The sequence below is a fragment of the Alosa sapidissima genome, chromosome 23, assembly GCF_018492685.1.
Source record: "Alosa sapidissima isolate fAloSap1 chromosome 23, fAloSap1.pri, whole genome shotgun sequence".
NCBI lineage: Eukaryota > Metazoa > Chordata > Actinopteri > Clupeiformes > Clupeidae > Alosa > Alosa sapidissima.
Genome location: NC_055979.1, coordinates 20,996,037 through 21,021,036, shown reverse-complemented (window position 1 = coordinate 21,021,036; position 25,000 = coordinate 20,996,037). Strand labels below are relative to the sequence as shown.

General features: G+C 44.1%; 2 protein-coding genes across 6 annotated transcripts in view; both read right to left on the bottom strand.

Annotated features, from left to right (window-relative positions):
• bmpr1bb (bone morphogenetic protein receptor, type IBb) overlaps window positions 1–1,669 on the bottom strand; it is a 76,186-nt gene extending 74,517 nt beyond the window's left edge. The window contains exon 1 of one of the 3 annotated variants that reach the window (XM_042081076.1): window positions 1,516–1,669. The gene's annotated coding sequence lies outside the window, so the exon portion shown is untranslated. The remainder of the gene's footprint in view (window positions 1–1,515) is intronic. The other 2 variants (XM_042081078.1, XM_042081081.1) reach the window with 2 other exon arrangements.
• A 404-nt stretch (window positions 1,670–2,073) lies between these two features.
• pdlim5b (PDZ and LIM domain 5b) overlaps window positions 2,074–25,000 on the bottom strand; it is a 78,559-nt gene continuing 55,632 nt past the window's right edge. For all 3 annotated transcript variants that reach the window (XM_042080095.1, XM_042080096.1, XM_042080097.1), the window contains 8 exons: window positions 24,671–24,852; window positions 20,751–20,781; window positions 16,532–16,656; window positions 12,754–12,949; window positions 8,353–8,533; window positions 5,223–5,343; window positions 4,066–4,181; window positions 2,074–3,642 (listed from right to left, as the gene is read on the bottom strand). In XM_042080095.1, coding sequence (XP_041936029.1) covers window positions 3,553–3,642; window positions 4,066–4,181; window positions 5,223–5,343; window positions 8,353–8,533; window positions 12,754–12,949; window positions 16,532–16,656; window positions 20,751–20,781; window positions 24,671–24,852 — 1,042 coding nt within the window. In that variant the 3' untranslated portion in view covers window positions 2,074–3,552. The remainder of the gene's footprint in view (window positions 3,643–4,065; window positions 4,182–5,222; window positions 5,344–8,352; window positions 8,534–12,753; window positions 12,950–16,531; window positions 16,657–20,750; window positions 20,782–24,670; window positions 24,853–25,000) is intronic.

The following is a 25,000-nucleotide window of genomic DNA, read 5'->3' as shown; positions in this document are numbered from 1 at the left end:
CACAGCCACACTCAATCTCAACAATCACCCTCTGTCCAACAGACACACGCACGCACGCACGCACACACACACACACACACACACACACACACACGCACACACACTTTAAGATACTAGGCTATACTACATAATCTCAACTGAATTTCAGCCTGCTGAAAACACTTCCACCAAGCCCGGCCCATTAACATTTGAGGGTTTTTCGCACATTGTTCATTGCTCATCAATAGTTATCAGTAGAATAATATTACCCAATAATGTAAAACTGTCAGGACCGGTGTTTATGCAGCGGTAGGGTAACGGCAGGACATCGGCATAAACATCTCTATCATCGCACAGCCTCAGACAGGTCACGCTGTAACCCAGTCTGACTCACAGCTGCTGATAGTTACGGCACTGACAGCGAGGCCAGAGATGCCTGGACCGAAGTGTGGGAGCCACGATAGTCCAGAGTAGCCTCCATTCACTGGAAATAAGGGTTCCACAAAATGTAAAAGGCTGCGAACACAACCGAAACTTTCTTTTGCTGAAAGGGTTGGTTGAGAATAAATAGCTGACTGTATGGTCCTCAACCAACTATTCCAGGCTATTCTCTCAAACTGGCAGGCCACCTATCGATACAATCAATCCTTCCACCAATCTCACTGTGATGGCCTAAGAACCCTAAAAAGGGGCCAGCAAGAACTGTTCATTTGATAAGTTTAAGCTGAATCTTGAGAACTCAAATGGTACAAAGAAAACTACGCATTGCATTCGACAATGGTTTGTATAGGACTATAGACTTTTGTGTAGCCTAGCTGAGCAAAGATTAATGTGATTACTGTAATTAAAATTCTATTTCCTGATCAGATCATTACTCGTCCCATATTAATGCAACTTCAGGTTACACGAGATGCTTTTTGGAACTATAGCCTCAGATGTGAAAATGTTTTCTGCAATTGCATGGTTAAAGCAAACAAGAAACAATACAATTAAAGGGATATTAAAATAAAAACTCCCAATTTGTATCAAAAGAGAAGTTGACATTTTTCTTTTCAAAGTTACCTCGAGATGAAAGCTCATCGCAGCATCAGCGTGGCAAATTGACAAAGCCACCCTGCCCTAATCGCGCCCCGTGATTAAAAAAAAATAGAGGTGGGCAGGCTGCTTAAATGTTCAGATAACCGCTGCCTAGAACACCGAACAACACTCATTGTTAAAGATAACACAAAGTGGATAAATAATTGCATTTCACTCGTTTTGATACTGTGTTCAGAGAAACGCGATAACCACTGGTTTGATTGTAAGTGGAGTTGGTACAAAAAGCCTATTCATGATTGCTATGGAGTATTGCTCCATACCCGCTAAGACATATTAATTCGCAATAAAAAAATCAGTAGGCGATCTATTTAAGTAAAACACATCAGATCGTTTTAGACTATTGCCTCCAGACAGCAGTTACACTCCGCTGATCCTGAACTCGGAGTGTCTCAAACTCCGCGCAAGTCACACGTAGGTTGCATTTAACGTGTTACTCACCTTTCCCAAAGTCAACAGAAGTCGTCAAATTCCGTTACGATGTCTTGTTTTCCCTTTATTCTATACCTAAAACTCCTCAACAATTTACGCAAGGCTGTTTGTCTTGAGTCTGACGTTTTCTCAGGTCAACCTTTCCTCCAAGTCTTGCCTCTTTCACTCTTCGATGCCTTGCTTTGGGAGAGAACAGCTCCGACCATCGCCATCTTAAGGTAATGCACTCTGCTTCAGGTAGGCTACACTGCGACATCTCCCCGTCTCTTTACACCTGGGTTGGATATTAGAATGTCCAAGTAAATCCTGACTGGTGACTGTTTAGTGTAGAGAATGTAAATAGTCTGGAGAAATGCAAGGGGAAAACAAATATAGCGCATATGTGTCTCCATCTACACATTAGGCCATCAATATTTCACTGCGTCTGAATAGATCATCATATCTGTCTGCACCTGGTTTTGTTATCGTAGCCTACACAAACTAAACTAAATTCTAGCTAACACAATTACAGTAACGTTGCATTTGTTTGCAAAGTTGGAAAATTAAGAGGAATCAGTCAGCCATGAGTAGGTATGTCCCAGATCAATACTCTTTATTAGAGGTTTTTCCACTAGGAAAACATACTGACAATGGCTGTGAAAAACTGATAGACATGGCAACTTTTAGACATCCACAAAGTGACTGACAACAAACATAATACAATCAAACCCATGTTTTTTTACAATTAGCATACATTTTAGAAGCATATCTCCCAAATTCATCTCAATATTTCCATTTTAAATAGGTAAAAAGGCAAAATGTACGTTAACAGCAAATATTCTTTAGCAACATATTGTTAATGTTAACTGTTACAATGTTAACTGCTTAAAGAGAAAAATGCTCCAAAGATTTACTTGGAGGCACTAAGGCACAATGTTGGCATCGATTTAACACAATTACATTTAACTTTAACTCAACATTGCAGGGTACAAGAAAGACGTACTTTGCAATGACGTAAAACAATATCATTTAAACATATAAAAACAAATCTTTTATTAAAAAAAAACATCACTGCCCCTAAACTACATGGACCATCAGTGCAGTGAAATTGTGCAAAGCTCTAAGAACCCCTAAATCTTCCCTTCCACTAAAATAAATAGAGCAGGTTAAATAAAACTGAGGTGTACCTCAGCAACAGAAGAGGAGAGAGACATGTGGGAGTTGAATGGTCACACTTTATAGGGAAAAGAAGTGTGTGACCTTCGACCCTAAACAGGTTCCACTGCTTGTTTCCCTGATAGACTTTACGTAGATCAAACTGTTAATTGACTCTTTGCTGAGTTTCGTAAGTGGACAACATCACCATAGAGCTATAAGCTACCCAACAGACTATCAGAGTCCATTAGAAATCTATCTATTTTTACTTAGAATACATAGTCTTGTAACTGCACACAGACCATTAAACTAAGGCTGTGGTTAATGAGTTTCTTCCTATTTAATTCGTCTACAATTAGCTTAGAGACCAGCTTAATGAACACATTGAAATACTTTACCTAGCACAACAGTGCATGAAGGCAGCTGTGTTGGCCCTTGATAACTATGGTTTGATAAATTCTTAAGCCCGGGCTACACAGGGTCTGCAACTGGAACAGATCCATTTGCGTAGCGTAGTTTTAGAAGACTGGTCTAATTTTTTTGGAGCACACACGCCGCGATCTACTTGTTGATTCTACTTTGGAATCCTCAGATTTTGAATTCAGTGATAGAAGAGAATCGTTCTGTCTAGAGTTAAATCATGGCACCTGAGTGTCGTGGTCACTTTGTGCCCATTCAGCACAATGTCCATGAAGGAAATACATGAAATTAGAAGCATCAGTTCCCCCACACCAAACACCTCAACATCTTAGCGATACCTATCAACATGTACACTTAAACAGTCTTTCACAAATGAAGAATATCAACAGATTGTGGAATAGGCCATCTGTTTTATGTTTGTTTGTTTGTTTATTTGTTTGTTTGTTTTCTGTGTGCATCCCCGGCTTCTTCTCCTGCGGGCACACGCTGGGTTTAGATTTTGACAGTGTGGGCATGTTTCTTGCACAAGGGCTTGTCCTTCTTGGAGAAGAACGCCTGGCCCTCCAGGCTTGTCTGGCAGACCTGTGAAACCAACCACACACACAAACATGACATGAGTCAGAGTCCGGTGTCTGTCAGGTGCTTGAAAATGTTGAATAAAAAATGAGAAAAGCTGTTTGTGCCAAAGCTCGAGCCAAGCTCAAGCGTTTCTCCTTTTTTATAAGAGATATGAACCACTCAACCAAAACATAACACTGTCTCATGACACCTGTGTTATGAATGCATCTTTCATATTGTGATACACAGACAAACAAAAGTATCTCAGGTACTACTGTCAAATTTCTTAATTCCTGATGCCAATTCCATCGAGGCTTCAGAAATATACATAAATCATACGTTGCACTTTCTCTCTCTTTCTCTCTCTCTCTCTCACACACACACACACACACACACAGACACACACACACACACTCCTTGTCTCTCCTGTTCCCAGTGCTGACGTACCGCGCACACAAAGCAGGTGTCGTGCCAAGTGAAGCCCAGAGCCTCCAGGAACTTGTCTCCTGCCTCGATGGGGAAGTCACAGCCATGGCAGCTCGTCCCAAAGAGCTCATAGTAATCTGCAGCACACAGAATACAGGATGAGTAGGCAGAGCAATATGCCCCCTCGGGCCCACACACACACACACACACACACACACACACACACACACACAGATGCACACACAGACAAACACAGTCACAGGCACACACAGACGCACACACACAGAGACACATGTACACACAGAGACACATGTACACACACACAGACAGACAGACAGAGACACACACACACACAGGTGCACACACAGACACACACACAGTCACAAGCACACACAGACGCACACACACAGAGACATATGCACACACACACACACACACACACACACACACACACACACACACACACACATAGAAACACACACAGACACACACACAGTCACAGTCACACACAGACGCAGATGTGCACACACACACACACACACACACACACCCCTCTGCAGGGACACAGAATGCAGGATCAGGCATGCGGGACTTCAATGAAGTATGAATGAGGCAGATAGTTCTGTGTGAAGCGAGGGGATGATCTGTGAGTGAAGCTCTGGGAGCGCGTGGGGGTTTGGCTGTAAGAAGTGTACTGGAGCTTTGCAGCACTTTGGCATGAGTGGTCTAATGCTGGTCTACAGACTGGACACATTTGCTTGTATTCATTGTCACATAAGTAGTATGCTTATGTAGTGTATTCTAAGTCTAAAGCACCAAATGGGAGCACCTTTTTTGTAATGAGCTGTCCATCAAACCTACACACACACTGTGAAGATGCTGAATGCAATCTTCACTGTTCTGGGACCTTATTATGTGTGTTAGGCTGTGCTCTTTAAAAGGGCCAAGTTAAAAGGTTTGGTGTGTGGGGGACATTCTGAATTGTGAAAAGTTGTTGTCCATTTTAAAACAGTTTGTTAAATTTAATAAAAAGAGTTTTATACCTAACAATATCCTGACAGTTGTATCTTTTAAAAAGCAAGACTGTGGACACTTCTTCACACACACACACACACACACACACACACACACACACACACACACACACACACACACACACACACACAGGCGCCCCTCACCTTTCTCGCAGTAGGGCTGTCCGTCCTCCAGGTGAAAGGTGTTGTTGCGGATGGGCTGCTGGCAGGACGTGCACAGGAAGCAAGACACGTGCCATGTCTGCTTCAGCGCGTTGATCACTTCCTGCCACAACACACACACACACACACACACACACACACACACACACACACACACACACACACACACACACACACACACACACACACACACACACACACACACACAACATCACCACTGCACCACTCTGCTTGCAGTGCAACATGTCCTGTTTGTCTCTGCCCTGGTTTCATGAGTCTTGTCACATGACTATTCCTAGCTACATCAAATACATTGCACACACCACACAAGAAAAGCAACGATGGCCTCACATGAGACTACATTTGGGTGACCTTCTTTCCTGTGTGGTTTTACATCAATCAGATAACGTTACACACTTCTTTATGTTCTGCAAGAGCTGTGAGAAGTTGTTGACCAAGTTGTCTTTACACAGTTAGAGGGGAGAACTATGGCCCCATTCACACCTGGTAGATAGGATCTGATCTTGGCCACTGAACACCTTTAAGCAGTTGTGTACACACACCTGGCATTAAATTCAGATCTCATAGGTGAGTCAGTCTCTCAGATCTTACTTCCCTGCTCAAGAGCAACAGTGCATATTTTTCAATTGCAACGACCAGATGTGTTTGGTAAGCTCAGGTAAGTATTTTGAATCAGGTATAGCCAGGCTATTTGAACGTGTTGCACTTCACCTTGTTTTGTTATGCTTTCAGTTTATTGAAGGGCTACGTCCCTAAGCCATGAATATGTGAGTGTTCTAATACGATATTCTCCCTCGCCAAAATGCAACCTATATTTTGAGCGATATTTAAACCCCTTCCCGACAAGCTAGCTTGTAACGGTTGGTAACACACAAAATGTCCTTGCAGATTATTCTTGGATGGAAGATCCTACCGATTGCAAATGAATGTTTTTCTTACCGTTCCTTGTTGGTTGAGAGTTAAGAGGCTGTGAGGTAATTGATTTAATTACTGTAAATGTATGTGAGGTAAAGGAGGTTTAATCAATAGCCTACACACCACAGGGCTATATCCTGTCTGATTTTTTCATTATGGATATTATTCATTTTATATTAAGAAAGTAAGCTTTTTTAGTGTGTGACTTTAGCCTAATATGAAGCATTGGTGCATGTTATACAGAGGATATCAATTTAGCAGGCAACCTCAAATGTGGCCCAGGATGCATGTACATTTATATTATATCCACTATTCTCCACTAATTATTATTATTATATATTATATATGTTATATACACTATCCAGCCAAATGCAATCTGAACCATCTACCAATGTGGGTTGTGTAACCGGAACTCTGATCAGATCTGAGTGCGTACACATCTGCCATTAGAGATGTGAAATGGACCAGATCCGATCCTAATACCAAGTGTGAATGGGGACTAGCACACACTATCACAGGGAGAACTATCCCACACTATCACAGGGAGAACTATCACACACTAAAGGCCGTTCACACCAGGATTGAGAACTATAAAGAGAACTATAACGATATCGAAAAAAGCATACAACGATAAGGAAAGTCTCTCCTCGTATTGATGAATGTGATGGCTAAAATTTCATGGGTTCTGATTGGCTGTCAGCTTTTTATCGTTCTCAAAATCACTCTGTAAGTGATCTTCAAGAATATCCTTCTTTATGTTGTTATCGTTAGTTTATGTGGACATCGTCATTCATATTAGCTAGAACGATAATTTTTGCAGTTATCATTATAGTTATAATTTTGTTCTTGTTAACGGCCCTTTACACAGGGAGAACTATCATTTCTGACCCTGTATACCAATACTGTGACAGTTTCTGTGTTTTTAAAAGCAAGACAGTCTTGGCTTGGCTTCAGGGTTACTCTATGCTTTCATGAGTTTGAGATTACTCATGTTGTTTCATGTCTTCTTCGGTTCTGTGTTTGTATTAAAACATTTTTGCCTTCCCCGAGACAGCTTGCGGGAAAACGCTCGGAGCTCGGGATGACTTCCATGTGCTGACCCCGGCATGGTTTGACGTTCTGAACGGGATCTTCCAGACAGCTTTGAACCAGATCCCCCTTTTGATCCCCCTGAGAGGCACCAGGACTTTGTCCCAGGCTGCATACCCCAGCGTATCCCAGCTCCTATATGCAGTCATTAGTGGACCCTTCCCTGCATGCATCAGTGGCTTCTCTCAATCTCTCTCTCTCTGTCTCTCTCTCTCTCTCTCTCTAACACACACACACACACACCTGACCTTTACTGCATCTTAAGACGTCTGACAGCAGTTCTGTGAAGTGGAGCTAACACCAGAGAAGAGGGCCGGTGCTATCCAAGACACTTCAGAGAGCACAGTGAGATCATGAACCACTCTGATCCAGATTAGAGGAGAGACAGAGAGAGAGAGAGAGAGAGTAAGAGAGAGAGAGAAAGAAAGATGTTAAGAGGGAGTGAGAAAATGGGAGAAACAGAAAGAAAGAGAGAAACAAAGAGGCAGAGAAGAATAGAGAGAGAGAGAGAAAGACAGAAAGAGAAAACTCAAAACAAGAGATTAAGAGGGCCCAAGAATGAGAAGGAGTGTATGAAAAAAAGAATAATGAGCAGAGGAGGAAGACTGGCGTCCAGGCATTCCTGCGTTTCCCGTGTGATCCTAACATGCCCTCAGAACGCCCTCACTCACACTGATCCTTGACCTCTGGCCTACAGCGCTTATCTACAGATCGCCCCGGCATGCTGCACTGCTATGAGTACAGCAGAAAATACAGACACGCAATAGGCCTTTAAATACGCTGAGATTACAACAATAGGCCTTTAAAATACGCTGTGATTACAACAATAGGCCTTTAAAATACGCTGAGATTACAGCAACAGGCCTTTAAATGCGCTGAGATTACAACAATAACAAAAGATCTTGAGATGATGAAACAGCCGAAACAACACTATGCATATTCTGTGTTCACACACTTGTGTGTGTGTGTGTGTGTGTGTGTGTGTGTATGAGAGAGAGAGACAGACAGACAGACTCCTAGTGGTGGGATTTATCTGGTGTAAGCCTGTAGTGTTGTGAGTGCTGCTCCAGAGGCCAGGGGTACTCACCCCGAGCACTTTCCCCTGGCAGCGAGCGCAGGTGGGGGCCAGGAACTCCTCGTAGCAGTGCTCGCAGTACACATTGCCCCGCTCCTCCACGAAGCCCACCTCCACCAGCGAGGCGCGGCAGTGGGCGCAGTTGAACTCCTCGGGGTGCCACGCCTTCCCCATTGCGACCAGGAACGGACCCCTGGGCAGGGAAGTGGACAGCAACACAGAAACGTTGAGTGACACACTGATACACACAACCACAACAACAACAACAACAACAACAACTTGTTACTTATTTCTTATTTTAACAACTTATTTTATTTAGGGATTTATCAAGACACCCAAAGAGCTTTACAGTGAAGGGGGAACCTCACTAACCATCACTGATGTGTAGCACCCAACCATAACATATTTCATGGAACATACAGTACTAGACAGTACTAGTGTGCAACACTCCACAGTACTCAACAGTATTACAGTATATCCAGTTGCAATGACTGCCAGTGAGTAAGAACTGCCCAATACCCCTAGTCTGGCTGACATGAGTAAGAGCTGCCCAATACCCCTAGTCTGGCTGACACCATCAGTGGCACCACCAGTTGAGATTAGGAATGGGTCTGGAGGCCTTTCATTCATTTCTGATTTCCAAGCAGTAAAATGAAACTTAAATTGTGACATTAAACTCTAGCCAAATATTTTTGGAGATTTTCTTGTAAGCTAAGGTTATAAATGCAGTTGTTTATTCAATTCCAAAGAAAATACAGGCCCATATCGTGTAACCTATCTTCAGAAGTTGGAGTGCAACTATGAACCTAGGAGATACAGACTTCCCCACCAGGGTCACATCTGGATTCTGGAACCAACCATATGACACAGACATGAAAAGTATTTTAAAGAAAATCTGAGGCAAAAAGACTTGCTCTGATGAAGGCTGTGATGCAGAAACGCGTGGGCATGTTTTAACCGAATGGCCAAGCGAAATTAAAGCCTTATTAATCATCCAACCTTTGTGAGTGCCTCAGATTTTCTCTAAAACAGTTTCCAACGTTTTGGATCCCTGAACAGAAGAGCACCAGAGGGACACCCAGTCTCCCACCCCAGCAGCACTCCTCTCAAATGGTGTGTGGCTGAATGTGACAGACATGTTCAGTGGTCAGTGCAGTGGGCTTGTGCAGGGCTGTAGAGGTGACATGCTGTATGCTTATCGTGTGATCCATTTGTCTATCGTGTTCGTCTTTATCAGTAGCAAATTGACCAAAAAAAAAAAAAAAAAACACGGAAGTTAAGCAAAATTACGCGACGGTACGCCCCCTCCTAAGCTAGACTGATGAAATGTGTTCTGGGGAGAGGAGAGGTACAAATGGCCTGATTAGCTGAGGGGGGAAACAGAAAGCACTCAGACAGGGGGATCGTCTGCGGGCCACGTCCAGCTAGGATGACAACGAGATGGAGAGGCCATCTCAGGGAGTCAGCCGGGGGGCCGCGGCCATTGTGTGGGGCTGGTGTCAGTTACACACCCCAGCCCAGAGGGTGACTCTGAGGGATGGAGAGAGAGAGAGAGAGAGAGAGAGAGAGAGAGAGAGAGAGAGAGAGAGAGAAACAGAGAAGTTGACAGAGATGAAAAGACAGGGAAAGAGAGAGAAATGATAACGATACAGAAAAAAAAGGGAGCAAGGGAGAGCAAAATAGAGAAGGAAAAGCAGGAGAGAAATAAAATGTGAAAGAAAGAAAGAGAGAGAGAGAGAGAGAGAGAGAGAGAGACAACAGTCTGTGGCTCTGAGGGCTGCAGAAGGGCTGAGGGGCAAGAGCAGATGAAAGTGAACTTTAATTACAGAGGGCCGGCCCTGTGGCCGGTGGCTGAAGTGTCCGTCAGGCTGGACTAATGACGGAGGGCCGGCCCTTTTTTACCTTATTTGATGTACTTCCTGGTACCTAATTATGATGACTCACAGAAATGAATAATAAAAAAAATTCTAAAAAAAAAAAAAATTACAGAGGGCCGGCCCTGTGGCCGGTGGCTGAAGCGTCCGTCAGGCTGGACTAATGAGCCAGAAGCGACTGGGCAACAGTGACCATGCAGCTCTACTGGAATCAGCTCATCATAGCACAGTGGAGGTGGAAGGCTCCACAGCAGACAACCAGAGGAAGTCAAACGTGTGAACAAAGAATAGATAACTAGAAATACAGTGTATTTCTCCAAACACTGTTCTAGCAGACAAGGAGGACACCTACAGTAACACACTTTCAGGCATATTGGCCATTCCTTCAATTCAATTTCATTTTATAATGTAGAGTGCATGTGTTTACAGTGGAGTATGTTTGACTAACACAGGGGTGGGCAAACTTTTTGGCTCAAGGGCCACATTGGGTTTTGAAAATTGGCCAGCGGGCCGTTCAAGTTAGATCTGCTGCAAATGAGATAACTAAGAGTAGGCCTATCATCTCTATTTAACATGATGTTTTGACATTGACATTGTAAATGTTCTCTGAGGAGAGTGAAAAGCAGTTTGCAGTAAAGCTAACCAACATCGTCTCGCAGGGAAAAAAAAAACAGCCTGATAACCAAATGAAATGCTCGGCGGGCCGGATCCGTCTATCATGATAGCAGTGTGTTATATATGTGATCAAGTGTATAATATACAAATATATATACACCCCTATTTAAAAAAAAAACTTTTTTGTTCAGTAAAAGTCAATGTGCTGAACTGGGTCTGTTGTGCAACCAAAACATGAACAGCTCATACATTTCCGATGGACCGTCACCTACTGTACGTTATAACAGCTATTGTTTTAGTGTATCTGTTTGCACCTAGTAAATGAGCACTTTCAGACACTGACACATTTATGTGTGTGTCAAAGTTGAATAGAGTTGCTCTGTTGGGCATAAACAAGATATTCAATGTCCAAGTGAACACGAAAGGAGCAGAATATAAGAGAAGATTCTGTTACACTGATGCTCCTCAGAAATATATGTGCTGGCTACAGAGCCTTCTGTAGCATATAGACCCTTTCAACAATAAAAACAAAAACAATGCTTGAACGTTCTATTTGGGCCCCAATCTACTTCCTCTGCATTAAGATAACACATGGAATGTTCAAAAGGAAGTCTTGTGGGGCCAACTATGATGCTGATAATGGAACTCTCTTGAAAGGGTCCATACTGTAGTCCATTATGGCCCTTTCTGTAAAACCCCGGTGTCTGGGGTAAAGCCATGGACTTTTTCTATTTGCATGATTGAGACCGGACCAAGGCTGCGGGCCATATGGCCTCAGGTTGGCCCTGTGGTAGGACAAGGCCGAATCGGCGCTGAACCGAGGACTTTTGGAATGGAATACGACGTAACAATAAAACTGGAGAAACTTAAAAACAGACTGGCAGCATTTGTTAAGGGTTGCCTTGCAACTTAAGTGACTTTGCTTATTTTTGTAAAGAAAAACAATCTATAGTATATAAAAACATTGCAAAAGAATTAAAGATACAGCTTCTTACAATGGTATGACTTTAAATATCCTTGTAATAAATTTGAAGTATGCTCGCGGTGTCGTTAATAAGCACTGTTTAGACGTTTCTAGCATTGTTAGCTAATGTCCCTGATGTCACAGCTCCATATGGAAACAGCACACTGAGGCCATGCACCGGACTTTACTGTGAGACCGGGGAAAAGCCTTGGGCCAGCCCCAGTCCTTAACCCATTTGTGCTGGATGCTGCATGACGCAACATTGACCCTCCCGCTGGATGCTGCGTAGTGCAGCATGCTTTTTATTTCATGTTTCTAGGTGCTACAGAGGCTTAGATATTACATTTTGGTAGACGTTGACAATTTTTAGTATGTTTTCAGAAAACCCTCAGGAAATAAGGTTATTTAGTCTAGAATGCCATAGGATTCTATAGGCGTTTTTAGCAGGCATTTTAGGAGTAAATGGGTTAATGGAGGGTCATTAGAGTCCTATTCTGCATCGGACCCTGTGTGTGGTGTGCCAGGTACAGTTACAGTGTGTGTTCCATGCTTTACCAACGGGTGGGTACATGAGCAGGGGATTGCTGTGATGACACAGTCTGTTATGGCCAACTTACTGTTGTGATTGACACAGCTTGTGTTGTACTGTTTATGTCTATATGTGTTTAGATAGATAGATAGATAGATAGATAGATACTTTCTTTTTTTATCTGTCATATGTAGCTTGCCATTCTTGATTTTACTACTGTGCTGTTTTTATTTATTTTGTATTGTACTCTGAAATCATTTCTACATTTGTACGCTAAATTTCGTATCATATCGCACCTGATGATCTCCTAATAGGCGACACACATATATATTTGTACGATAAATTTCGTATCGTATCACACCTGAGTACCACGTTGTAGGCGGCACACATATACTGTATATTTGTATGATATATTTTGTATCGTATCGCACCTGATGACCACGTTGCAGGCGGCACACATGGGTGTGCGGGTTCCGGCTGCCACATGCTCGGCGCGCTGCACCAGGGAGTCCTGGTCCATGGGGTGGGGCTGGGGGGCGGGGCGAGCCGGAGCAGGCTTGGGAACGCCGCCGCCGCCACCGCCACTCACACGACCGAACGACGGCTGGACGCCTGCTTTGGGCAGACCTGAGAGTAGGAGAGAGTAGGAGAATTAGAAAGTTTAGTGCCAGACACACACACACACACACACACACACACACACACACACCCATACACACCCATACACACACGTGCTCGCTTGCACCCACACACACATACACACAAAACAAACAAACATAGAGACACACACTAGCACAGGCCGTTCCTCAGAGGAATGCATCTTCCTTTATGAGGAGTAAAAGTACACAAGTAGAACTCAACTCAAGATTCACACACGTTGTAAATGCATTACCAAATCCCATGGACCAGCAGACAGCAGAATAGGACTACCTTTCCCCAAGAGCTTGATTTCACCTATACCAGTGTGTGTGTGTGTGTGTGTGTGTGTGTGTGTGCGCATGTGTGTGCATGTGTGTGTGTGTGTTTGTGTCTGTTTGTGTGTGTGTGTGTGTGTGTGTGTGTGTGTGTGTGTGTGTGTGTGTGTGTTTGTGTGTGTGTGTGTATGTGTGTGTGTGTGTGTGTGTGTGTGTGTGTGTGTGTGTTTAAGAGTTCCTGTCCCATCTGTCCATCTGTGAATGGAACATCCACACCACCCGCCACACACACACACACACACACACACACACACACACACACACACACACACACACACACCACAAAAACAAAGGGATTGCTTTTCTCTTCCGAAGCCCACACTCTCCTAGCGCAGGAGGAGGCACCTGGAATAATAACCCCTGGCTCCGGAGCGCCAGGATAGGAATGCTGGGACAATTCTGTCCTTCTTTTACCCCTCCGGTACAGAGACAGGGGGGGGGTCAAAGGTCAAGTCCCTGAAGAGGGGAAATAGAGAGGTTTTTTTTGAGAGAGGGGAGTGTGTGTGTGCATGTGTGTGTGTGTGTGGGTGGGGGGGGGGGGGGAAGCAGAATCAAAGATGGGACTTTCAGGGGGGTCAGGGATCGAGGGTGTCCCCTCAGCTTCCTCATGGGTGTGTGTGTGTGTGTGTGTGTGTGTGGGGTGGGGGGGGGGGGGGGGGGGGGTGCAGAGGACAAAAACAAATGGGAATGTGGGACTGAAAGAAGAAAAGAAGAGAGAGAAAGATAGAGGAGAGAAAGAGAGAAAGAAGAAGCGCTTGGAACAAGGACAGAGAGAGGAGACAGAAGAGGAGGAAGAGGAGGAGATAGTCTAGAACAAGGCAGAGAAAAAGAAGTCAACGAGACGACATCTCTAAGGACAGAAATGTCCTGAGCACAGCGGGGAGAGTGAACCAGATGGAGAGCGAGAAAGGAGGAGAGGAATGAATGGCACAGTGTGGTGCAGCAAAAGTCTTATCTCCATCTGATTAACATCTGGGGGATGTCTCTTCTGACACCGCCAGAGGCCAGGGAAGCTCAGCTGGAATAAAGATGTGTGTGTGTGTGTGTGTGTGTGTGTGTGTGTGTGTGTGTTTGCCTGTTTGTGTCTGTCTGTCTGTCTGTCTGTTTAGATGCTGACTGAAGTGATTTTTTCCATTGAAGGGCCCACACATTTCTCCTTCTTGTGAGAGGCATTGCACCAGCCCATTCAGCAGCTTCTTCAGATCCAACTCTTAAGTCTTTGCCGCCAGATAGCCATGTCTGTGCTGAATCCAGCACTCTCCCTTCCAACACCTGCATCAACACTCCTTAGCAACACTCTCCTCTCATCCGCATCCACAGGACTGCTCCCTTCGGTAGGGAAGTTCACTAATCCAACTCATTTAAACTTCTATCCAAAAACTTCCAGCTGAGCCGTCATGGAGGGACTCAAGAGTCGTTTGATAAACTGCCCGTTATTGTAAGACGGAGCAGATTAGAAGATGGAGATGAATTATGATTCATCTCTACTTTCATCTACAGTCTGGCAAACAGACACAACAGCTGGATCCTTTGAGTATGCTTATATGAATGTAAGTACACAGGCTTTATCTCTTGTCTACCTCTCTGAGTTAACACAACTTGCCTACTTAGGCACTCATCCTCTTGGCTCATCTGCTTTTCCCTAAGTGTTAATGAGAAGTTTTTGAGTCATAATCAAATACCTCAACACATGGTACCTCAATCAACACATACTTCATAGCTGCATCCTTACAATTAATTAGATCAGGATCAAGAATTTGAATTTCCCCTTGGGGATCAATAAAGTATCTATCTATCTATCTATCTATCTATCTAGAACCCAATCAGAATCCAGACCCCACGTCATGCTAAACATGTTATAGAGTTAAGTACACAGCTATCCATACTACTAACTAACTACAGAAATCCAGACCCCATGTCATGCTAAACATGTTATAGCATTACGTAACTACACAGCTATCCATACTACTAACTAACTTCAGAAATCCAGACCCGCCGTCAAGCTAAATATGTTACAGAGTTAACTATCCATACTACTAACTAGGCACCCAAAAGTATTTGTCCTTTTAAATGTGTTACAGATAAAGAGGCAGCATATATTTTTCTAAGGCAATGCTGCCAATACAATTTAAGTCAGGAATCTTAAGAAGTGATGTGCCTGATGACTGCTAATGCAACATGGTGAGAGTCTATGTTCTGGTAGCCCAACAACCCAGTACCCATATTTGAGGGAAAAAATAAAAAAACGTTTTGTTTTTCAGGAAGTCCAAATGTGAGGTTTGCTGCTGCGGGGATCATTTGCATGACATGGGTCCCACATGTCCAGTACAGGGTGAGCTAGCTCAGCTCAGCTTTCTGAGGTCTGTCTGGGTGTGTGAAAAGGGACAGTAATTTTCCTCCATTATTGGGGACCATCCCCGGCCACAGAGTCTGGAAGCACTCTTAATATCCACTGACAGACTCTAATTAGGCAGATTCTCCCCACAAATCTTCTCATGCCAACCCCAGGAAGCCTGTCTCCACATCCGTGACCTCTGACCTACTGGATCTACAGGGCTTCTGCATGTATGGTTGTTACATGGCTTGGGGGCACATTTTGCTTTAGAATCCCAAAGCATTGCACACCAACAATTGATTACTCAAAAATTACTGTTATAATTGAGAAGCTATATGAAAACTACATCCATGGTTTGTTTAAATCTCGAAATTCACAATGCGCTATGAAAGTATTTCACATGAGATTTCCACACAAAAGTATTTGTCCTTTGAAATGTGTTACCCAAAGGTCACAACTTCAGGGGCAGGAAAGGCTTTCATGCACATCTCAACTGCTGTGCAAACTGCTGTCTTTGGAAAGCATGCAGTGACACCTGTTGGATATTTGCTGAACTGCACCTCAGCCTAATCTGATCCCAAGAGATGCTGGCATTTTATCACTGGTGCCAGAGAAGAGAGAGTGAGAATCTCGCATGTTACAAAGCAATTTCACACTTTGTTTACCCCTACCGACCGAGGAGAATCTGGAATTAAACGTCTAACAGGGTGACCTCACACAGCTCCGTCAAAATAAAACCTTGCATAAGTGACTCCAGACCTCCTAACCTGTCTGACAAGAGAAGATATGGATCTGACTTCATCAGCATGACTTGATCATTTGTCTGTGTATGTAGAGGGCATAAAGGGTCTGCGCGTACTGAACGAGTTCTAGAAGCTTCTAGGCGTTCTGGGTTCTAACCTGCTGTGCTGCTGGACTGCCAGGGCTTGGAGGCAGGTGGGGCCACTCCGTTACCATGGCGAGGGCCTCCAGAGGACACTTTGGATTTCAGGGGAGCACTGGAGTGAATATCTTCGACCACTTCACTGAGGAGAGAAAAAAGAGAAGGGTTAAAGAGACGATGAAAAGAAGAGAAGAGAAGAGAAAAGGAAAGATAAAAATGGCTGTACTTTAAAACACTGACAGAACATCATCCAATTGATTTAGAAGAAGTCCACAAAATATTGTAGATACAAATGCATTTTCTTTAGACTCAGTCAAGATTTACTAATATGTGCTAAACTGACAATTATGGTTATGGTTATGGTTATGGATTTGGCAGACACCTTTGTCCAAAGCGACACACAAATACAAAACAACATAATATTTAAAATTGAACAGGGAACAGATTAGAATGTTGGTCAAATAAAAAATTACACAATCTAGAGCTCATTACATTCCTACCATACTGGACACAATCTGTTACCAGATATATTATGAAGGTTGCATGTTTCCATGCCTTTTTGTAGTGTTGAACCTCAGGGTGATGCCAAAACTAAAACTGAGGTAGGGCCATGTTTAGTCACTTCTAACCCCCCAATAACTGATTCCTAATGTCCGACCTGCATGCTGCTCCGACCTGGACTGGTCTTCTCATCCACACGCCCCTCAGCCAGGGGTCGGCCGCTGAATCTTTCAAGAACATCAGAACTTACTGTAGGAACTTTTATATCACAAGTGCACATCCAGTATACAGTCTTTTTCAAACCCATCTTATCTATCTTGTCTCATGTTTACCTTTAGCCTAGATTAAGTCTAAAACTTCATTAGAACGCCTACGTAAGCACTGTGTTATATTTGAAGACATTGTGCTGGCTTTGTGGTAAAGGATCATTTTTTTTTCTCCATGACTGAAGCTGTGTGGGAGATGTGCCGAGAGTTCACACCATGGATAGGCCTCATCATAAGTGACTCTACTGCTGGTAGCACAATAACTCAGGACTCAACTCAGCAACTGAATAAAAAAACTAATTACAGAATGCCACAGACAGAGGGATGGGAATTTAATGAGCACATATTATTTTTGCCACAAATGGCAAGATCTACAAGAGAATTGGGCTAAAGAGGATTAATTAACATGGCGCCTCTAATGCTAAACTTGTTAAGAAACTAGAACTCAGTTCATTAAATGCAGAAAAGTTTGTTTAGGAGATTAAAAGTTAGTTCATTAAAACAACCACTTTATTTGCTTCCGAATGCACTTTAGTGCGACAACTTAGTCCTGAGGCTACTTTGTGATGTTAGCATTTCCAGCTAACTTCTGTCGCACTTAGCCACCACAGAAGCCCACGGCCTTTCCTCACCAAATCATTAGCCTGCAGTGATGTTGCACTATGAAAGACTTCTGAAAGAATGAACTGATACTGCATGAATGTGCTAAAAGTTGAGTTGGGGTTAGCCTGAATAAAACCTAAAGGCTGCACTTTATCATCAGTCATCCCACAATGAGGAACAGGATAAATCAGGTGTTATAGACCAATCACCCCACACCGCTTAACAGGATAAATCATGTGTTGTAGAGCAATCTCATGGTCAGTAATACCAACCCAACAGACACAGGAGGCATCACGGTCCTAGCCATGTTGGGATTAGCAGATGTTCAGGCAGACACTGAGGCAGAGAAACTGTGTGTGTTGGCACTCACTTTTGAATTCTGAAGGTTCTGGCCGTACATTTTTAATGGAAGCCAGAACAAAACGCTACATAAATCTGTGAACCTGGTTTAACCATTCACTGGATATGACCTGTAACTCCAAGCATAAATATCAATGAATGTGATGTCCAGTTCTCACTTGTCTGTGTTCTCACTCATTGACTGCAATCATGCCTTTACTCTACCAACCAAGTGCAAAGACCTGAATTAGACACAAGGTGGCGCCATCAGTCAGGATCATTATGAGACCTGATCTGAAGAGAAAAAGCCCGTTCCATTCCCACGCTAATTATGACTGACTCAGCGAACCACCTGCACTGCTGTGTACAGAGGCTTTGACTGGAGCTTAAACACATTATGCATTATAGTGTTTAAACACATTATATATTATAGTGTTTAAAGTCTCTCAGACAATGCCCCACAAACTTTTCTTCATGAGACATTGCAGCTCTTGAGTTAGAAAATCAATAGCACATAATAAATAACTTTAAACACTATAATATATAAGTATATATACTTATATATTATAGTGTTTAAAGTCTCAGACAATGCCCCACAAACTTTTCTTCATGAGACATTGCAGCTCTTGAGTTAGAAAATCAATAGCACATAATAAATAGCTTTGTGCTTACTTTATTCAATTGCCTAGTTACAGGGCTGACTGACCTGAACAGGTTTTGGGATTCAAAATCTAAACTTCACTGAGAGACAAAAGGGCGTGGCCACATGTGAAATAACATCTTTTTTTTGGCAACGCTTGCAGAAGAAGGAGCCATGCTACGCAGACACCAGGAAGAGAGAGAAGAGGCAAAGCAATAGACCAGAGAAATCAGAGGCACTTTATTGACAAAATCCAGCAGTTTAACAAACTATCAAACTATATGCTAGTGCACCTGAGGGGAAAAAAAGAGAAAGAAGGACATAGCAAATCAGGAATTCTATTTAACTCTCTCAGAGGACAGAGGGGAGAAATTAAAACACATTTCTAATCACAGTGAACAGTGTGAAAGACTCCAGGGGGAAATAAAAGTTTTCTCAGAAGAAGCACACTCACTCGTGGGACAGAGCACTTAAACAGACACAGAGCTCATCACTGGCTCTTGACTGCATTCACACATTTGTCCCTCTGGGCACTAATTTAATATTCATTTCCCAGGCATACTGTAAATCATTAGCCACTTTTTTTTTTTTAATTTAAGAATGACGCACGCAGTGTGCAGCACTCACACACACACACACAAACTCACACAAATGAACATATGCACAGATGTACGCACGCACACAAGCACACACACACATACATGAATACATGCACATGTGTGTCATTTTTATGTGTGTATGTATGTGTGGGTGTGTGTGAACACACACCCACACATAAATACACACACAAAAATGAACATATGCATACACAGTCGGAGACACACACGCATACAAAGTCTCATACCACTGCACACCAACAAACAAACACACACACACACACACGGGTCCTAAATTACTGCACGTTGAGCACTCTGGCTGAGACCCCATGGTGCCAGTCGCGGAGCTTGTTGTACATGGGCCCCACCACCGCCGGGTCCACTTTGGTCACCCTGGCAACCGCGCAGACGGAGCGTGAGAGGAGGACAGCGGCACGAGGAACGAGGAGAGGACAGGACAGGACAGAGGGAAGGGTCAGCAGCGAAGAAATAAAGAAGAAAGTCATTAGACCAGAGGAACCACTTGAACCATATTGAAAGAGAAAAAAAGCAAGGCTGGTCACAAGTGCACACATGCAAAAACACGCTAGCATGCAGAGTCTGACACGCATCCACATGCGTACACCAAACACAACGGATAAACATGAGGTCTGTGACATGTATCCAAAATGTTTTTTGGGGTTAGCCGTCATTACACTCAAACGGGCCATGCAGAAAATGATGGTGCTGGTTTGAATTATGAGGCCAGCGTTTCCAAACACAGGCCCTTTCACCCAGAGCCAACCGCTTGTCTCGCTAATCTGCCTTTCGGCAGACAATCCCACACATCTCGGGCGGCAAAACTTGGTTGTGTTTTCCTGGAAAAACTCAATCTCCCATAATCCCACATGATTAGCCCACAGAAATTTCACGCCAGCCTATTTGTGCACACAAACTGGCTTTTGAGGGCAAACTCCAGGAAATTAGAGCATCTCCCTCTTCCAGGTGGGCCCAGCCTGGCTGCTGGTCAGGCCTATCATCAGGCCACTCCTGCGGGCCCCTCAGATGTGGCGGCCCGCCCTACCCCATGGAAGTCTCCGAACCACACCGGAAACTGGACTCACGGCCCAGGAAAAACCCCAGCCACTGGGAGCGTGACAGAGACCGTGTTAGCGGAGCCCGCACGGCAACATGCCTAGCAACAGTAACGACAACACTCGGGCACCAGTCACGCTCACATGCGTGTGGAGTGAACAACACGACCACAGCACCAGAGCCTGTGCAGACAGACCACCACCATCCAGCCACTTACTTCTTTGCAGAGCTGTTCTCTGGAGCTTGATCTGAGGAGACAAGAGAGAGAGCAGAAAGAGAGAGAGAGAAGAGAGAGAGAGAGAGAGAGAAAAGAGAGATAAGTGACTAAGTTCCTCCATACATTGGAAATGGCAAGTAGTGAATAAACCGTAAGATTTTTTTTTTTTTACTGATGCTTTCAACTGTGTACAGAAAGTGTGTGCTTTTAAGGTTTTAGCAGTGAGCACTGGTTAATAAACCATTTCATTATTACAGTTTTTTTCAGTCGCTAACAAGCGTTTGTCCAACCAGTTGTCACATTTTCAAAACTCTAAATACAGTTAGCACAGCATCGGTCTTTTGTGGCCATACCATTCACACATTTCATGTCGTTTTTACACGATATGCAGTCAGTGAACACATTTCCACAATGCTTACATTTTCTTCACAGACAAGCTATACCTCCCAACAAAATTATGGATTGTTTTTGCAGTATTTACGAATGTTAACACACAACATCCCACAATAGCAAAAACAATATTCCAAACTTTAGATACAGTATAAAAACCTCTGCTTCTGCAATGATTCACACAATTGATTTATGTTGGGTAAATTGGGCCAACCATAGCTGATTCCAGTCTGGCTTAGACTCAGTGGCAGGGGTTATTTTTTTCTATTACATTGACACGTACACAGTAAAAGGAGGACTTTGAGAAGTGATGTTTTTAGAAACAGAAACAGAAAAAGACAAACACTGTAATGTCTGGATGAGGAAGAGTAAGAGCAAGGGGCCCAGGGAGAAGAGCAGGCCCAGTGAGAGATGCAGTGAGAGATGCAGGGCCAGGGAGAGGAGCAGGGCCAGGGAAAAGAGCAGGCCCAAAGAGAGGGCAAGGTAGAGGTGTAAGAATGCGTGGTGGTGGCATTCCAAAGGTTGCAAGTGATGAAATTCGTGCCACTATCATTGACCATGTAATCAATGCGATGTTGGTGAAAACATGTGGCCTAACCCTGAAGATCCTTAAGATCGCAGAGATTAGATGCAGTAATTTTGTGCTTTTTTTAGTCCCCCCCCCCCTTTTTATCTGGGCTTTTTGCTGTTGTTTTTTTGTTCTGAATGCTCTTGTGTGTTTCATGGATATTTTGTTGTTTACTGAAAGCAATACTGTAAAACTTTTTCTGTTCTATCATACTGTAAACAGTACTTCTACTGTACCTCCTGTAGTACAGTAAACAGTGTAGTGTGTTGACCCAAATGACCTTATCAGATTTTTAATCATTGCTGCTAACATGTAGCTAAGTGGCTAAAAGAGTATGTACATTGGATTTGCAAAGTTTATAAAAATAGATAGCTGAGATGATTAGATGGTTTGAGACTACAGATAACTTAATCACTAATCGTGCTGAACTTGAATCCCTTGTCGTGCTGACCAGTAGAGATCAGGTTACACCAGCAGCGTTTCTGAGAAACGTAACGCAGTCACCACACCACAGCACGCTCCTTCTTCTGTCATGTGGTACTTTCTTTAGCCCAAGTTAAATAAGGTTCATCTGTGTGTGTGTGTGTGTGTGTGTGTGTGTGTGTGTGTGTGTGTGTGTGTGTGTGTGTGTGTGTGTGTGTGTGCGTGTGTGTGTGTGTGTGTGTGGATATCTATCTGAGTAAGCACATATACACGTCCAAGCTATTTGCCGGTGCATACGTATGTGTCTGGATGGGGTAGTGTGTGTGTGTGTGTGTGTGTGTGTGTGTGTGTGTGTGTGTGTGTGTGTGTGTGTGTGTGTAGGTGGGGGGAACATTCTGAGGTTGCTAACCTACCAGGCAGCATCCCCCGTCCAGCCCAGCTGTGCAAACACACTCACGTCCAGCTGCATAAATCTGCAGGCCTCGGGCACGTTGCCTGGGCAGCTGCACGTTGCACCTACACCCTATTATTCTACCTGTAGCAAAGCCTAGAATAACCGCTGGACCATCTGAGCCAACCTCAGCACCAGTGGCCTATCTGCCCACATTTAGCCTTTTAAAACACGGGAGATTTGTCCGGGGGGAAGTGGGGGTGTATATGCCTAGTTGGGATTTACAGACTTCCTGGTTTCCCAGGAGAAATAAAAATAAATAAATAAAATGGTAGGGTGCCTGGGTATGACCCCTTAAAGTAAGGGAGAATCCCAGACAAAAAAAACAGGATTGTTGGCAGGTACGACCAGTGGACTCAGTGAACACTAGCGAATGTCAATCGTTATTCGCATACTCCAACACAAATGAGCCACAGGGCATCCCCCTTGTCGCATATACCCAGTAGAGCTGCCAGGGCTTAGGGGCAGAGTGGCACTCTAAGCTTGGTGCCACACGAGTGTTGACAAGGCAGGCACACAGGGTTGTCGTCTATAGCCTGGCATTGTGCCCGAGTATCATGCCATCCTTTACAAGAACGCCATGTGCCCGACGTGTCTGTGGATGAATCAGTCCCTGCATTAGTCTCTGGCAGCCTGTGTGTGTGTTCCGTCATGAAGCCTGGATGAACCCCTCTACTTGTGGAGCTAGCATACTGCGCACACACACTCGTGTTTTCTCTCTCTCTCTCTCTCTCTCTCTCTCTCATCATGACTGATGAGTTTAAACTGATGCACAAGCTTTTCACATCATGAGACAAACCGCTTGTCCTCCCAGCGCCAGAACCTGTCTGGCCAAAAGATGACCACGTGTGTCACTGCGCTCTCTGAGGCGATGTGATTCAGGGGGTGAGATGATTTATTTAGGAGAGGCGCTATAATTGTGCAGGGGAGACTAAGGAGCTGAGTGAGGAGAGGGCGGCCCCTCGGACTGTCCGGCTACACCGGGTGCACAACTGAAACTCTCCGTTCTCAGAGCATAAAAACTAGAAAAGACTGGTCTCATTTTGTACGCGCCGCTATCACGTCTGGTGTAGCCAGTTCCATTGATTATGGTGGAAGCTAACTGTTGCAGCAGACGCAACGCGAACGGAACGGAACGGAACGGAACTGTATTGCAGACCACCACCATACTTAGGGTAGGAGACAGAGGAAAGATGGAGTCAGTGAAGATAGATGTGAAAAGAAGAAAACTGTGGATAGGAGTGGGCAAACAGAACCCACATCCAGCACACATCTAGCACAAATGGAAATAGAAAGGAATGGGAGAGATGGGGATGGAGGAGATGGAGGAGCTGAGAGGGTGGAGATGAGAGATGGAGAATGTGGTTGATTAACGCATGAGAGAAAGTGGAGGAGCAGAAGAGGAGGAGGAGCAGGAGGAGCAGGAGGAGAGGAGGAGGAGAGAAGCAGAAGAGAGGAGGAGGAGAGGAGACACACCAGAGTCTGGGCCTTTTATTGTTTGTTTTATTGTTTTATTTCATTTCATTTATTTTGACTATTCTATCTACGCTATTTCATATTTATTTATCTACTTTATATTATAATGTAATAATTTACATATTCATTTTCATCCACTGTGTAGTATTGAACTTCATTTGTGGCCATGTGATCTTGGCTTCACTGTAAATGAGGGCTCCATTCAATGAGCTCTCCAGGAATGAATCAAAGGCACTAGCACTACTACTAAGTAAGTAAGTAAGTAAGTATATACTTACCCTCCGGTTACAAAGGCACTAGCACTACTACTAAGTAAGTAAGTATAAGTATATACTTACCCTCCGGTTACAAAGGCACTAGCACTACTACTAAGTAAGTAAGTATAAGTATATACTTACCCTCCGGTTACAAAGGCACTAGCACTACTACTAAGTAAGTAAGTAAGTATATACTTACCCTCCGGTTACAAAGGCACTAGCACTACTACTAAGTAAGTAAGTATATACTTACCCTCCGGTTACAAGTCTGAAGCGCTAACTAGTAGGCCACGGCTGCCCTATGCACCTATACTACTGCAGGAGAGGAGGGCTGGGTGGGTGTGTGTGCGCGTACCGTTCTCGGTGCCGGTGATCTGGGCCAGGATGCGGAAGGAGCGTGACTGGGTGGTGCCGGTGCGCGGGTGCCAGTCCTCCGTGTCCTCCATCAGCCGCTTCTTACTGGCGTCCGGCGCTGGCACCACCGGGGCCGCGACCGCCTCACGCTGCTCTGCCGTCAGCACCGGCTTCTTTGCCGTCCTGAGGGAGAACACACACACACACACACACACACACACACACACACACGCACGCACGCACACACGCACACACGCACACACGCACGCATGCACGCACGCACGCACGCACACACACACACACATACACACAGCAGGGGCTAATCAGTATC